The 17,628-nt window shown below is 34.4% G+C and overlaps 3 protein-coding genes across 3 annotated transcripts in view; 2 read left to right on the top strand and 1 right to left on the bottom strand.

Moving 5' to 3' along the window:
* The window catches only part of LOC144858915 (transmembrane emp24 domain-containing protein 2-like), a 144,807-nt gene that overhangs the window by 71,010 nt on the left and 56,169 nt on the right, over window positions 1–17,628 (bottom strand). The gene's annotated exons all lie outside the window — the stretch shown is intronic.
* Window positions 166–3,623, top strand: LOC144835578 (uncharacterized). The gene is made up of 5 exons (XM_078690659.1): window positions 166–309; window positions 1,520–1,606; window positions 2,263–2,409; window positions 2,892–2,957; window positions 3,511–3,623. The coding sequence occupies exons 1-5, from the start codon at window positions 166–168 to the stop codon at window positions 3,610–3,612; spliced, it is 546 nt and encodes a 181-aa protein (XP_078546785.1). The 3' UTR covers window positions 3,613–3,623.
* On the top strand, window positions 6,670–12,750 carry LOC144858913 (group 3 secretory phospholipase A2-like). Its single transcript, XM_078715060.1, has 2 exons — window positions 6,670–7,732; window positions 12,410–12,750. Exons 1-2 carry the CDS (start codon window positions 6,918–6,920, stop codon window positions 12,606–12,608), a joined length of 1,014 nt encoding a protein of 337 aa, XP_078571186.1. The 5' UTR covers window positions 6,670–6,917; the 3' UTR covers window positions 12,609–12,750.

The raw sequence follows: 17,628 nt of genomic DNA, 5'->3' as shown, positions 1-17,628 counted from the left end.
TTAGCAAATAAATTTCCAACAATTGTGACACATTCTTCCTCTTTTTTTGTCATATAAATTGAGACAATTTGTGTATGGTACATTTATTTATTTTTTATCAAAAAAATACTGATACCTGATTTTAAGATATATACCAATTTGACAGTTAACCAATTGTAAATCATTATGCATTCGTTGAAAATAGTGTTTGGATCGTGTTTTGTTATTGGCGTGTTATTGTTTATTGGCGTTGACACTTGTACACTTAATGTGGCTATACGAAGTACGGAGCTCACAATAGAAAAGGTGCTGACATTAATTGGAGAACTAGTAAGTAGGACTACTGCATTGCTTTCATGCATTTTACAAAACAATTCTGTCAAAATGTGCAACTGAAAATAGGTAGATTTATTTCGGTGGTTTCTTTTTTTTTTTAATGGAATCTTAAAATACTGTCTCATACTTTTATTAGGCGTCTTTATTATCAATTGTGTGTCAAACGAAGCCCCGTGTTAAGTTGTAATGTTGACAGTAGTGTTTTACCCGTATCAATTGTATTCATTATAGTATAACATGATCGTATATCCAAGCCCCAAGAAGTCTGTATTTATTGTCTTTTTAATGTTAGTTCACCAGTCGACGTTTTGATTTTGGTCTGAAAATAGTAGTATACGTATGAAAAGCCATATGTGCCAAAATATTTATCTTTTTGCTAATATTAAGTCAAAACTCCGTCTGGAACCCAGACTAATCAAGAAGTATACGCCTATACATTTTGTATCATTATTATCAGTATACGCGTATGCCTATTCGTGATAAGTACCAGTATACGTAACACGTCAAGAAGTATACGCGTATACGTAACACGTCAAGAAGTATACGAGTATACGTAACACGTCAAGAAGTATAGGCCTACGCGTATACGTAACACGTCAAGAAGTATACGCTTATGCGTAACACGTCAAGAAGTATACGCGTATGCGTAACACGTCAAAAACTATACGCGTATACGTAACACGTCAAGAAGTATACGCGTATGCGTACGCGTATACGTAACACGTCAAGAAGTATACGGGTATACGTAAAACGTCAAGAAGTATACGCGTATACGTAACACGTCAAGAAGTATACGTAACACGTCAAGAAGTATACGCGTATGCGTAACACGTCAAGAAGTATACGCGTATGCGTAACACGTCAAGAAGTATACGCGTATGCGTAACACGTCAAGAAGTATACGCGTATACGTAACACGTCAAGAAGTATACGCGTATACGTAACACGTCAAGAAGTATACGCGTATGCGTAATACGTCAAAAATTATACGCGTATGCGTAACACGTCAAGAAGTATACGCGTACACATAAGAATTATCATGAAGTAGGCCTATACGTATATACTGTACTTAGAAGAAGTACGCGTATACATAATTTCTTCGGGAAGTACAGTATACGTATGTACATCAAGTATACGTACATATTACCATATCAAGAAATATACGCGTATGTTATTTAATCTATTAATTATCGTTTATATGCAGAATAATTGTGCTCATATTGATAAGAACGTAACACTGTTAAACACGGTAGAAGATTGTCTAGAAGATACTCGTGCAGTGATGTCTCACGTGAGTAAATACTTTTACACACATTGTAGTATTGTATACAGTTATATTTTAGACAAAACCATGTTTAGTTTGACTATTTGACGTTCTGAGCATTTTAAAATTGATAGAATTAGTGTTAGACTTAATAAAATAACTCCACAGTAAACAGAAAATTCTAAAAAAAAAGTTGGTAATTGCGGGCAGCAAACATGTAACATAGTAGTACATAATCTCACATGTAATGGTTTATTATCATTTGATCAAGTCGCAAGGTTGTAAATAGACAACTCGACCCGTTTTTTCTGCATGCGTGTGCAATATTTTGGCAAGGGAAGGATGACAACCCGATTTGTGTGACGATATAGAGGGCGCACTTGACATTTACCTAAATTACCAATAACATTAGGTTCAAGTATATTATTATTATGTTTACCTTAGGACTATTAAATCATAATGAATACATAGTGTTCTAGCTATTGTCTAATTACGGATACAATATATGAATTAGGCTATGTTGGAGTTTTATTTTTTTAATTAAAATAGGCCCGGCGAATTTCCTAGAGAATAAAGAGGTTAAATTCAATGTAGTTTATTATGTTTATGTTGATTATGAATAATTGTGATGTATGTTTTATTTATTTATGTATTTGAACATGTATTATTTCAATATTTTGCAGAATCGGGTTACACTAACGTATCGACTTCTTCATAACATTAAATATTACGTTGACTGGCTGCAGACAGTGAATCCATCATTATGTGTCGGAAACAATTTCACGTTGTTAATTTATTTAGAGAATCTTCGAAATAACAGTATGGAACGTGTAAGTAGTATAAACTTAAGCAGTTTGTTCAGAGCTGGGTCAGGGTGGTTATACATGGAGGTTGAGAGAAAACAAATTCTCGTCGGGTCTATGGATACAAGAACGCCGTTACATGACCAACTTCATTATTCTAGCGCAAATATTATCTCCAGTTCGATCAAATGGTACTGTAAAATTTCAATGGGATTATAATCCCTTTAACATCAGCAAATATCTTAGTGAATCCCCTCTCCCTCTATTAATAAATATAGACCCTGTTTCTTATATTTTCATGCAACACACATATATCACGTGAACTACTGTATTTTTCGAAATCAAATTGACATTCTTCCAATGCTGATAATTTAAATTAATAAATAAAAAATACGTGGGTTCGTCTAGGTTGAATCATGGAGGAATTATCTAAACATTTCCTCTATGGTTAAAGCATTCTGACTTTACTCAATGAAGATTGTATTAATTTATTAAAACTTGTATTACAGATGGAGAATAATAGTCAATGCCAGACACAACGTAACGTTCGAAAAATGAATTGCCTAGACATAGATGTAAGTGAAATTTATTTGAAATTATTTAGTGAAACAAAAATCAAATATGATGTTTTTATAGTGTAAATGTAAATAAGGGAATAACCTGCGACTTGCAGCCTACTGGGCTGAATTGCGCACACATGTGGACGCCAACAACTTTGTTCTCCCCACTAAGGGTCCCTTTGTGTCGAGTGCTGCCGGCGCCTGTTCGTCTGTCCACAACGACAGGGCTGAATGGACCAGTACACCGAGGTAACCTACTCTTCCCGAAAGATGTACTACAACCATGGAGCATTCTTTCATGAGCCATCGACACAGTATTTTGTATTTAAAAAATGATTCAATTCAATTTTGCTTTAATAAAAGCTACAAAAGTTATTTCAGCACAACAAAATTTAAAATATTTTAAAAATACAAAACTATGCACAGTATTATATTAACCGGTATCAGATCATTTCAATGAAGGCTGGATAGAGGATGAAAGACGTAACACATAACAATAACTATTTATTTTTTATTATTATTCGATAGAAACTTCTTATTTTCATTGTTTGTTTATTTGTTTGTTTAGGTCGTCCCTAGCAACCAAGCGACAGAAATGGATTACGTAAATATACTTTGGAATTTACATCATTTCCTCTATCATCTAAAGTACGAAATTCAACAGTTGTAATTAACACATTTGTTATGTGCCTTAACAACCCAATTTGCTTGGCGATATATAAGGCGCACTCCTAAAGGAGTATAATACGTTTGAATAAGCTCTTGTATTTTTTAGCGTGTTTATTTTGTACGATTAAGCTTGGTTCCCACTAGGACGCAACGCAAGGACGTAGACGCAACGTAAGTGAGTTGACCAATCACAAGCGATGGATTATCCAAACTGTCGCTTGTCATTGGTCAACACGCTTGCGTTGCGTTTACGTCCTTGCGTTGCATCCCAGTGGGAACCAAGCTTAAGAATGAAGAACGTAGCGGGACATATATTGTATGACCCTTACTGTAGGTACTTAGGAAAACTATAGATCGGATTAAAATAGGGGAAGAATTAATAATAGTGTTCTTCCTACGAACCTTATCATGATAATACTTTCTCTTACAAGTTGGCCTAGTTTTATTTAGGATAAATTGTTTCTCTTCGTAATTAGAAATTAAGCATAAAGAAAGCAAAAACAACAAGCACAATTTATTAAATCGCTCTTTTAGTAGATTTTTTATATACCGTAGGATTTTTGCATATTCTAGCATATTTTAAAAATTATATTAATTAATTAAGTATACATCAAATACCGATGCTGGTCATCGTTTGATGTGGTGTTAAAACTAACATGACGTAACTACAATTGCAATGCAATTTAAAAATGTCATGACAAGTAAATTCTATGAATTTTATATTTCCGCTTAGTAGGGACTTTTTACGGCACGTGTATAGCCAATCGGCTAACACAAATGTATACAACAGATTTATAAATAACACTTCGATACCAGAATTCAACATCAGCAAAAACAGTTGGAGCCGCTCATTGGTTTTATAGACATGCACGAACATCGTCGACGTCATGTAATTCGGGAAAGTCCCTATTTTGTAGCTTCTCCCAAAACATGACGTGAATTAGGATTCCATAAAAAAAAACTGTATAAACTAAAAACATTACTCATTTATGATTGCCACCAGTGTTACACTACTCGTGACAGTGGTATAATACGAGTGACTGTCGAGTGTCACACTAGTGGAAAGAGTGAATGCACCCGAGTGTCACACTAGTGGAAATAGTGAATGCACCCGAATGTCACACAAGTGGCATTTAGGCTACTCATTTTGTCACGGTTGTGACACCTTGGTAAACAGTATACCTGGTGTGTGTATTATATTGTATGGATGTCCATTGTCACGATTGTGACACCCGAATGTCACACTGGCACCCGACAATGCCACGAGTGGCACCCGATAATATCCGACACAACTCATTTTTATACTCACGAATGTTCGCCGAGTGTCCCTTGTGCTATGATAATTCTAACAGTTAGTTATGAGACATGTAAATTCTATGAATTGTATAATCATAATATTGTTACAGTTGTTGTTTTCTGATTATGAAACTAATAAAGTGCTTTTATTGTTTTTACTCTCGCAAATTGTCTTCTGTTGAGAGTTTATTTCTGTTGTCTGGATGTCAATCCAAGAAGTGTTTTTTCTAGATACGTACACAGATTCAAAGTTGGTCATGACAATCGTACCGTCTGGACAAAATGTAGGCCTAATGAAATTACTGCTTTTAAAAATACTATAGCGTTCCATACTCTAAGACGGTGGACAGATGAGGTGTTACGCCCTCTGTGTGACGTATCAACATTGAATGAGGAAACTCATTGTCGATTTTACGTTATTCTAATACTAATAGACGACATCTAGCGGAGTTTCGGTATATGTATATCTAAAATTAATCATATTCATTATTTGTACAGTATCTTATAGACGATCTTCAGGGTTGTGTATCATGAAAATATACTTAATTAGGGTAAATACAGAGTCACATGTGACATTGTTCCTATGAACCTTTACAAATTGTAGATATGCCTACAGTACCGAATCTACAATTAATGTGGCATTATATTATTTCTCCAGTATGGCCAAGTCTGTGATTAATTATTTTTAAATAGTTTGGTAGTCGCACCTCTCTATAATACAATTTTAAACCATTTTACTGTGAAGAATTAGCGTTATCCGAAACCTTGGTATAGTCTTTCTGACTATTTTATTTTTTATTTTATGTCTTTAGGCAATGTGGCCAAGGATTACCAATAGTGAATTAATCACTGTCCTATCAGATGGTGGTAATCCCCTTGATACAAGGGCTATTTTGTGAACCAGTATCCTCCTACTCTTTTCGAATAATGAACTGGGTTCTTTAAAGTGCACACATGTTATAACTGTGTACACTGGACCTACGGTATATAGTCCTTATCAGAAAAGACTTGTTCCACCACCAGAACTAGGAGCGAGTCGGCCTCGAACCCTTGCCGATGTTGTTGGCTCTTACGTACGTTAAACGGCGCCCTTGCCTTTACCGCTCGGCCATTTGACTCGCTCGGCCATTTGACTCGCTTTGATTTAGCTTTTTGCCTATTTTATTCGTATTTCCATTGAGATCCATTTATACCCACAGCATTGTATTTTGTTTCAGTAATTGGATTTAGTGAGAATACTTACAAAAAAGGCTTTAAAATAAATTTGGTTTAGTGCAGTATTAGAGCGAATGTAAATATCGAAAGTCATCCTTTGGAATGCTATCCCTATGACGTAATACAATTTTAGCCTCCCGTGTCTTATATACTAAATAAATTTACACGGTGTGTATTCTATATCTACTTAGTATTAATAAGAACATCGTCATTGATATTTTGGCGCGTGACGGTGTATCATCAAGATGTTTGAGCTCACGAGTATTATAGTAATGTTTTCATTACTACTTCTGTGACGTAAGATCCACATGGCGCGTGAATAGTATCAATTACAACTCGTAGTAGTAGTATCATTAATAACGGTAATAGTAAAACCATTATTTTGATTACTGTGTTGGTATGGCAACTCCTGACGGGAGTCAGGGAGGCGTCGATGTTTGACGCTATCAACCAACCAATAAACGGTATTTGTTGGAAGTTATCCAACCAATAAAAAGTACACGTGCTTAATTCATAAAGCAAGTCTACATAATACCGGCCGGCGACACATTTAAGACAGATACGCTAAGTACATGGATCAACCTTACTCTAGCAAAATAATATATTCTGCCAGACGAGTGAAATTATCATACTTCTGAAGATTATTATTTTACAGTGTGTTACAGGATTTTACGATAATAATCGATATTGAACTGCAGTTCTTATAGAGGACGAACACGTGGCGTTATTGATTATTGACCACCGAGTTATCTTGCTATAGGCCTATCAATTTATTTACATTTTGGAACATTTTAGATGGAAAAGCTTAGCATTTTGTTATTATTCCTTGCGTCGTATATTGTTGTGTCTCTGGCGAGAAATTTCGCTAGTGTTCAATTCGATACAGAAGAACGAAAGGTTCACATTCAACACAATGGAGTGACTGCTTTGGAGACTAGCACTGGGGAAAGTGATGAAGTCGATTTGGTATTCCGTCGAGCATCAGATGGGCAATATTTTATACAAGTTCTGATGGACGGTGACGGAAATCTGAAAGACTGTGAGATCACTGAAAATAAAAAAGCACTGAGAGACTTTTCATCACAATTCCAAGAACTTGAACTCGTACTCTTGGGACGGAAAGACAATGCACCGTATTTAGAAGCACCAATAAAATCCATAAGTGCGAATGAACTTGTAAATATAGAGGATATTAATTACAAACAAAATGGTAACGGATGGATGCATATATCATTCCAAAATATATCTGAGCTTCCTTCCGAGCTAAGTTCCGTCGTTGATGTGCAAAGTTTATTCAAATCTTGCCATATATTTCAAGAAGAAAACAAAGACACTGAAGTAGGCCTAGATGAAGCAGGAATGGACAATAATGAATTAGGCCTAGAGAGTCACCATTCAAGATCTAAAAGAGGTATCTCGTTCCCTGGAACGTTGTGGTGTGGTGGTGGCACGAACGCACAGTATTACGAAGAGTTAGGCGAGGAGGTTCATGCCGACAGGTGCTGCCGAGAACACGACCATTGCCCACTCTACATCAAAAGATGGGAAACCAAGTTCTACGTTAGTAATCGAAGTTTCTATACCTATTGCTACTGCAAATGTGATAAAAAGTAAGTAACACTTTTATATTATTGACAATATGGATTTGTAGAAAATTCTGCCTTGCTTTGTAATACTAAACGGTGGGACTAAAAGGACATACAAGGTCCAGTGTACACATCTGACTCGTGTGCACTTTAAAGAACCCAGTTCATCTTTCGGAAGAGTAGTGGTCCATTCAGCCCCTGTCGCTGGGGGGGGGGGGGGGGGGCAGATGGAAGAGACACGAAGAGACCATTAGGGGAGAACATTTACATTGTATTAATAAAGTAATGTCCGGTCATTTTTACCATATCTATATAGTATATATTATAATATTAATAAAGAAACCATGAACAATTATATTGAGTGGTAGAATATCGTGGCGTCCACGAACTTCGGATTTTCTCATTTAAGCCAACCCCTTAGCCTTTAGTCAACTCTAATAGTAATAAATACTCTCCCTCGGCACTATTCACGATCGATTAAATAAATGTACACTTGTCGGTAGGTGGTTTAGAGATTAACATTTGAACTTATTAATATTTCTTTTGATAATTCTACAAGTTGCTAAATTGGTCTGGCAAACATTTTATCACCATCCCTAACAACCATGCAGTACCTACTCGCTTGACGAGATAAACCAGTGTGACAACCTGTTTGTTCAAACTTGAGGTTTGGCTCTCTTTGCTTAGGAGTATAAACCGGTTAAGGATAGGAAGTGGTCTGTTTACAATTCGACTTTTGTATAATAAGATATTTTAGACCTAATACTTAGACACACACATTATTTGGGTAAAGCTAAAGAAGGTCGTAGATTAAACCAATGATCTATAAATATTGAAAGAGTATACCCGTTATAGCAAACTTTTTTAGGCCTACATAGTTAAAAAATACGTTAAAATGCCATTGGAGACGAGCTACGATAGGGACGACGTATTGAGATACGAACTAGAGAGAGGAAGGTGATGCCTTTATCCACGCACGCATTTTTTTTACAGTTTCAGATTTAATAACCTCATCAATCAATAAAATATCTTGCTTAACACCTGACAAATCTCATGACGAATTATTACTCAAAGCGCTTTGGGATTAGATTTACATAACTTGACATGTATACGATTACCATAGTCGTAAGCTCATGAAGCAATAAAAAATAAATTGTAATAATTTGTTTTAAATAACTGTATAATAAAGAATAGAACTACCGATATGTTAAAAATCACATACGATACAGTACTGTAGGCTAAACATTCGGAATACCGTACACATTCAGAATATCGTTTACATTCGGAATGCCGTGCACATTCTTAATACCGTACACATTTGTTCCAATGCGGAATACAGTTCACAAAAAACAAAACTGTTCACATCCGAGAAAAACTTTCGCATTTGAGTCAAGTTCGGAAAAGCCGTTAGCAATCGGTATACCGTTAACAATCGGAATACCGTTCACAATCAGAATACCGTTCACATTCGGAATACCGTTAACATTCGGAAAACCGTTCACATTCGGAATACCGTTCCAATTAAAACACTGTTAGTCCTCTAGCTGTTCTGATTGGTGGGGAACCTTATTTAACCGCGACACCGAGTGCCTGAACCACTAACCACCGCAGAAGATACAGAGAAAACCTATAGCTTGACTTCATTTGATCATAATTATGATTTATAAATAATAGTATTAATAATTAAATTCGAAGTAAAATTAAGCTGAGAGAAATTCTTCGAGTACGGTATGCAGGACATTATTGACCTATATCTTAAAAGTCCATTATTTATATCTAATCATCATCATCATCATTTATTTAAAAAAAAAATGTTGGGCTGAACGTGCAGTAATTTTGGCATGTACACTCCCAAGGACAGCACATTGCATATCACGGAAATCCGAGTTAATCGCAGAAAAATTCTTAAAATTTGTACTAAGTACCTAGACCTTGTTACCTATCTAGACCTTATTTATAACCATGTTAAGGCTTATTGTGCACCCACATTTCAATTGTTGCTAAACAAAATGAATTAACGGTAATATAAACAGAAAACCATGTAGTATTTTTTTCAAAACATTTAACTGGTTTTAATTAAGTAAAGGCGCGGGTTAGAATCCCACTGGACTATTATTTATATGTCAGAGTTTCAATTGAGCTGCTTGATTACGAGAGAAAAACTTTTTCAAACAATGTTTATATTAATAATTACGAAAGCAGTTTTGATATTTGAAGACGTGTTTTAACTAGGATTATTGTAGAAATTGTAGTAATACCAGATTAAAACAATTAACGATTAACCATTATTCACATCGTACGATATCGGTTCTCGAAAATAATTAGGCATATGCATATGGTACCATTCCAAATGGTACCACCACCACCTGAACGCACGTGACATGCCTACAGTATGGTTCGATCCTACAGGGTACCATGGGATTATTCAATTAAATGTACATACCTTTCTTTGTTCTTTTAAGAGCTCGTCCAGTTTTCAACACGTAGTTTAGATATTATACCATAACCGTTGCTATTAGCCGAACCTGACTGTATTAATTTTTTATAGGTGATATCGTACGATGTTGGACTGCCGCTGATTTTATACATGCCGAATTGCCATTTTAATATGAGACATTTTATATACTCTCTCACGAGAATTTCTTTCTTACAAACTAAATTTGATTTGATTTTATTCGGTTTCAACATGAGATTACAAGACAATAATAAATACAAACAATTTACAAGCAAATATATTATATAAGAAATCAAGGATAGCTCATAAAGTCGAAAGAAAAATCAACTTAATTCCAATGGGGTCCTTTAAAAATGGCATAGACAATCACAACAAACAGCATAAACAAAGAAATCAAACAGGCATAACAATAATATATGGCAGAAGATATACAATTTAAAAATAAGAGACAATAGAAATTGGAAGACCTACAGCACGAACCTAGAATAAAATAGAATGAAATATTATGTGAGATAAGGCTTAATTAAATATTTAATAATTATACTGGGCGGATACACATGTTAGGCTGGGTTATACCTATGCCCTTTATTAAGCCCTGTCTACACTATCAAACTTGATGTGACAACAAAGTATGATGCGGCCATATGAACACGATGATGTCATGCCATATTTGAGCACATCACTACAATATTTGGGCACGTCACACTTTTGTTGTCAAACTAGTTTGATAGAGTAGACAGAGCTTAGGAAAAAATCTGATGATACTTGGGCGCGGCATATAATATTTATTGGACACTTACATACTCTAGACATGTTATACCCCATGGCAGAGCAAACACTACAGTACATAGTTAAATCATATCTGGTTCATGACACGAATCATTTATTGAGACTTATCGTATAAGCAAACATTTTATCGTAAGTTTAAATTATTTTATCTGTGATATACAGGCCTGATATGTTATCGAATTGTATAGTAGGTCTATTGAACAAATATAACATTAATTTGAATCACAGACGAAACACTTAACAAGAGTTAAATTGACGTCTGATTTAAAAAACGATAAGGGCCGGTGAGATTGGGAATGTGGTCCCCATTGAGCCTCTAGTTGATGTAAAAATTCTGCAAGATCATTCGTGATTCGGAATTTTAAAATAAACTTGTGCGCGCTCGCTGTACTTTCTTGTTTTTACTGCGGAGTGTCAACAATGGGTCAACAAGCGGTTGAATTAGCTTATCACATAAAACAAAATTTTCAAAGTAAAAAAAAAGATTAAGTACATAAAAGTACAGGCCAATATGTCTGCATGATGGAAACGTCTACAGTAAGAAAAAGGCCTTTGCACTTTGAATAGAAAAAGCATGTTGAATGTCAACATTGAACTATAGACCTATGTTGCCGGAATGTTTATCTATGGGCCTATACTACCGGATATAATAGAAACGGTCGTGAATGGTGTCATTGTGGTGTGGTGTCGTGTGGTAGGCCTACATAGAAGTATGTTTAGCCTATGACATTGAGTACATTTACATTGTAAACGTACACTTTTATAGCATACTGTATTTCATGTAATCGTCGCCACAATCATTGGTCAAGATCGCACGGTATATTGTAGGCAGACATGGTCAATAACCGCGCCATATTGTATAATATAATATTTATGGAACATACGACATTTACGAGACGAACTGTGGTAACTTGATAAGGTCATGAATTGTACGCGCCGCTGTCCACACATTTTTCTGGACAACCGGTGTTATGATATAATAATAATGCCACGTCGAGTGAATGTGACAAGTTCAATTTTACCTGTGTCTGCCATCTAGAAAAAATAACCCCTTCGTGAGTCACGGGTAGATATTGAACCAGTTCCTACACACGAAGGGGATCGGCTAAACCATATTCTCTGTTGACAAAATGATTCAGACGTAACACCTGGAACGGAAATTGGATTGAGACTCACACGTAATGAATGTCTCTTTTAAAATAAAAAATAAGGAATGAAACGAAACGTATGTACAAAAAAACTGCGACTTTATACATAAATAACAACACGAAACCGTGAATCGAGCATTTCTCAAATGACCACCACGAACCGTGCGTACAAAAGGCGCGCGGTAAAATATTGTTTTCTCATTTATCTTGACGATTTAAAATCTGTGCAAATTTAAACCAGATTATTAGATAAAATAGACATTATAGTGCAAATTAAATAATGTAAAATGGTTGCTTTTTTCTCCATAGGTTTCGTAGATGTCTTGAACGGGCCAACACCACCACGTCTCGTTCAGTGGGAAAGACTTTCTTCAATACGCTCGAGATCCCGTGTTTTACGATGAAGAAGAAAAAACAATGCGTAAAACGATCATGGTGGGGAAAGTGCGAGAAATATGAGATTCAAGATACGGCTAAGATTCGAGCCGCTAAACGATTCAAGCTGTGATAACATACACTTTTGACATTTAGAATTATATTTAAACTTGGGCAGCTGGAAGAATTTATATGTATTGCCTAAAAAAAGACATTCCACGCGTTACGTCGATTAAGCTGTATGCAATGCGAACGCAAACATCGACATAACGCGATATCGTGTTTTGCATTGATTGATATTGATTGATTGATTGATTGATATTGATTTATTGATTGTTTGATATTGATTGATTGATATTGATTGATTGATATTGATTGATATTGATTGATTGATATTGATTGATAATGATTCTTTGATATTGATTGATTGATATTGATTGATTAGTATTGATTGACTTATTGATTGATATTGATTCATTGATATTGATTGATTTATATTGATGTATGACTGGAATGTCATTTGTACGAATGTTAAAAAAGGCATTTTAAAGAAAGATTATTTGATGCCAAGACAAAATTGTCCATAACCATTATTATTTGACTTATAATAAGTTCACATTGTACTACTTTTTACCACAAAAAGCTGCATTTAATGCCTGCAGATAAACAATGCAATGATATAATCAATGTTGTTTTAAAAATTGTACAGATGTATTATATAATAATGTGAGTGTGTATATATACATTATACAATACAATATATTATATCACCTTATGTGTGTATCTTTGGTACATTTGTATTATTGTGTTTGTAGTAATTAAATCAATTATATTTTATGTGACTTAATAATTAAATTACAAATATATTCATTCATAACGCCTTGATATGAACTGTTGTAATTATTAATTTTACTATTACATTGGATGATGTTATAATAGACCTAAAGCATGGTTATTAATTATGCCTATTATAGCAATGGTTATATAATAATCAAACATTAAAGAAATATGCATCGATCGGTCGACGTAAGTTTGATTGAGGTTGGTTTATGAACATGAATAATGAGATGATTCGAACGTATACGTATGACCAGACACGGGGATTATCATATCGTACAATACCGTTAAACCACATATCCATCGTACACTAATACAACATGTGATATTCAAAGCAATATCGATTTGTCGAAACATGGTTAAAACGTAATACAAGTCACGACGTATGATGTCATCACATTACTTTGATGACGTCATATATCTGATATAATTGGAAGTTAGTTGAGACATTTTAACTATGTATTTAGCATCATAGATTTATTATTAATAAGTGTAGTATGTTACAAAAGGTAAAAGGTAATATCTCGATATTAAAATTTGATCTTAATCATTGTAATTCTTTTTATATTAAACACATTTTTCATTTAAATCTCTACATTTATAAAGAATATAGTGTGTACTGTTCCTTTAATAATATGTTTGCCGAAATGATACTCGTTTCCTATACTATGTACATACATCATCTTCTTTTGTATATAAAAAAAAAACAGGGTTGGTGTGACGCCAATGTTGTGCGTATTGTTTATTCATTTCCCACTTTACTGTTTCTATAATTCTAACATACTATTTCAAAGACAGCTCCTTTAAACTCAACAGCACTGATAGCATATGGTTGTACATAATAATTAAATACAATGTTAAACAGGGTTGATGTGTATATTGTTTATTGTCTATATTTTATTTATCTACAATACATAATATTTATATATTTATCAGATTGTATCGTAAGAAATGTTATCAAGTGTACAAATAGGTAAGATATTATTGATGACGTCACAACGTCGGGTATTATACAACTACTTTCTGTATATTCACCAGTGCACGGTAAATGTATAAATAAAATAATATAAGGGTTGGAGTAAATAGGGTTTTTGTGTGTACACATTGTCTCTCTGAAAGGTATATAATTTATTGATGGCTATATCAGGGAAATAAAGATATGTAAATATTACATTATACATTCCATTGTTTGTTTTTGTACTGATAACAAATATTCTCATCAGCTGCTGATTCATCCTGCTAATCAGTGCCGAATCGCTTTGGGACGTTCAGGCTTAGAGGCCTACCCGGCTAAGTTGGTTTCATGGGCACAGTTTATTGCTAACTTTGGTGGGTAGGGAATCAACTCACTCGGGTATAAACCTAAAGCCCGAACGGAAATGTACAGTTATGTCTGAGATAGTTGTCTCAGGTTATGTATTATACGAAATCGAAGCCAACTAAAATTTCTAGTAGGCCTTTTAGTAAAAAGAACACACTGCCAAAAATGCCAGTTGAATGTTGTCCGGAAGTAACTGATAATTGAACTAAAATTTAAAACCATAGAATAGCCAGCCTGGGTGTCTTCTGTTGTATCGTATGATTTTGGTTGAAGATGCATCGTATTGACAAATAGGGTTTAAGTATTGACATGCGGCATACTTCAAAGGGATAGTTGCTAGGTGAGTAAGTGTACGTATTTCTTTGCTTGGATAGATCATCAAGTCAAATAAATCTCGTCATTGGTTGAGTGCTTGAATTTGACGTTGAATTTTTGTTTGATCCCGTACTGCAGTAGAAGCATGTAGACCTACTACCATCTGTATACCAACAATCATTGCTTGCTATTGTATGACGATTTACGTTGACATAATACCAGAACTACGGATGTGTCGATGATCGTCGTGACGCCAAAAATGTGTCGAGCTTCGAGGAATCGAGTGACGATGCATCTAAACATACATTGTATCTTTGATGCATGTCCTCGTATGCACACAATGCAGTCTTAAGCCTCTTTCCCATTAGCAAATATATTCGCGTGAATAAAAAATCCCTGAGTTATGATTGGTTGTGCCTTTTTCCACGTCACAGAAAATATTAATACGCATGCGCATTAGTGAACACTTTAGATTCGCGCGAATAACTTCGCCAAGATTCATGTCAGATTTAGATTCATACATATTTGACAATAACTGAATGAAGTTATATTAGGCACTGCTTTATCCACTAAAATGATTTGATTTGACTTATTGAGTCTTATTTGCGTCAAAGTACGCAATCTGACTTTTAGCTATTTAATTCGTACCGTACTGTATTTAAAGAAATATTCATGCCATCCATATTCGTATTGTACTGTAGAATTATATAATTGAACTTGCATGATAATAATACACTTTATAGATCATGCCATGTGTTATGTAAGTTGTCAAAGACCAAAATGTTTAATAATAGTTACTTCCAGTTGAGTGAGGTGTTCAATATGGTACTAATAAAACAATTGATTTCTAAAGTGAGAAGTTCACGACATAGGGCATCACCACTTTCCCCCGTTGTGAATGGATCACAGTGATCTAGTTTTTAATCCTTTGAACGTTCAAATCAGTCGCTAGCAAGTGTAGACTTTGTACAAACTGCAGAAGTTTGGACCAGTTAAAGCCTGTAGTCTACACAACTTGAGTTCAACTTTCCCCAAGTCTGTATTTATTTATTGTCTTTTTGTATGTAATCCACCAGTCGACGTTTCGAATGAATTTCGAGCTCAAGCATTATAAGTATGAAACGCCATGTGTGCCAAAATATTTATCTTTTTACCAATATTAAGTTGAAATTCAGTCTAGAACCTATACTTAACATTAGTTTTTAACCGCGCAGTTTGCAAAAAGTTTGATAAAGTTTCCTACTAGGACTAGGCTTTTGCAACTACAACCAGATCCACCCGATGTTAAATATGAAATCCGTCCGTAACATTCATGCCTACTACCACATTTCGTGGGAATCTTGGACGACATTAATAATGTGTTATGGAATGCGGAAACAATAGGCACAATAGAGTACCTATATTATTTCTCGCACTACAAAAACGAAGTCTGTATATTAAATTTAAACCTACAGTTAACAGTATTTAACATATCTTTCCCAAGAGCAATGTGGTTATTCTCAGTATGCCTAAACGTTTGTTTCGAGTTTAAAATATTTGCATGAAATTTGAATCGAAGATAAACCACTTGTGGAATATAATGAGCCGGCACATAAAAGACTAATTAACACAATTCGTGAGGACATGATTTGAATTTATGTTGTACCAGTAATTCAATAGTTTATGCTGCACATTTTGTAATTCAATCATATGTTACATTATTGTTACGTTAGATGAACTTCTCAACTGAACTGGTACTTTCATTACTTTATTACACTCAGTATTGTAAGTCTTTAACTTTTATCTGTCGCACTGTCAAAGAACTTTTGTAGATCTGTAGCGACCATTTGTGATAATTATTATCTTAATATATGTTATTGTCATATCTTAATTGTTCTTAAACGTTTGGACCTTTTGAACCTTACTGTCAAATACGGTACTATCATTTTATTTGTACTTTGCCATTTCAAATACAGTGAGAATTGCAATAATGACATGGCCATGCTCACATCATAGCTATTAGTATCATTGAGAATGTATACTTCTGCTAACACAAACATTGAATTGTTGTCTACACTATCAGACTAGTTTGACAAAAAAGTGTGATGTGCCCAATTATGGTAGTGATATACATCATCAAGTTCATAATTATTTGGGCACATCACATTTTTTTTGTCACATAAAGTTTGATAGTGTAAACAACTATTTAGACTTCTATTGATTATAGAATAAATAATTGCTCAGCATTGTAATTTATATTGTATTCAATCTAAATTTTTATATTTTCAAACATGAAATCTTCGACGAAGCCCAGTGGAGCTCATACTGTAGAGCTAGCCTCATACAGTAGACCTGGTCAATACATTTAATCAAATATGTTTGTAAAATGGATAAAATAAATAAACTAGATTTTTGTCAAAATTAAATGATAAGATACAGTTTAATGCATAGCAGTAATTCTGAGACACGCTTGCAATTGCGGCTTTATCTGAGACACGCGTAAAACTAATTATTAACCGGATAGTCGTCTTTTTTTTCAAGAATTGACTTATTATCAAGGTTAAGATATTATCTGTATAATAAAGAATTACTTGGTACCTAGTACGTGGTATAACATGCTTTTCCTTTTAGCGGTCTATATCGTTATTTATCTTGTGCTTTTTTCTTTTTTTTTCTTTTCTACTTAGTACCATCTCGTTTT

The sequence above is a fragment of the Antedon bifida genome, chromosome 2, assembly GCF_963402885.1.
Source record: "Antedon bifida chromosome 2, ecAntBifi1.1, whole genome shotgun sequence".
NCBI classification, from domain to species: Eukaryota; Metazoa; Echinodermata; class Crinoidea; order Comatulida; family Antedonidae; genus Antedon; species Antedon bifida.
This window is presented reverse-complemented; position numbering and strand designations above follow the sequence as displayed.

Coding starts and splice junctions, on each gene's coding strand:
- LOC144835578 (XM_078690659.1), top strand. CDS start 166: ATGCATTCGTTGAAAATAGTGTTTGGATCGTGTTTTGTTATTGGCGTG. Junction 2,410..2,891: donor GAAATAACAGTATGGAACGT/GTAAGTAGTATA, acceptor CTTGTATTACAG/ATGGAGAATAATAGTCAATG. Junction 2,958..3,510: donor TGAATTGCCTAGACATAGAT/GTAAGTGAAATT, acceptor TTGTTTGTTTAG/GTCGTCCCTAGCAACCAAGC.
- LOC144858913 (XM_078715060.1), top strand. CDS start 6,918: ATGGAAAAGCTTAGCATTTTGTTATTATTCCTTGCGTCGTATATTGTT. Junction 7,733..12,409: donor TACTGCAAATGTGATAAAAA/GTAAGTAACACT, acceptor TTTTCTCCATAG/GTTTCGTAGATGTCTTGAAC.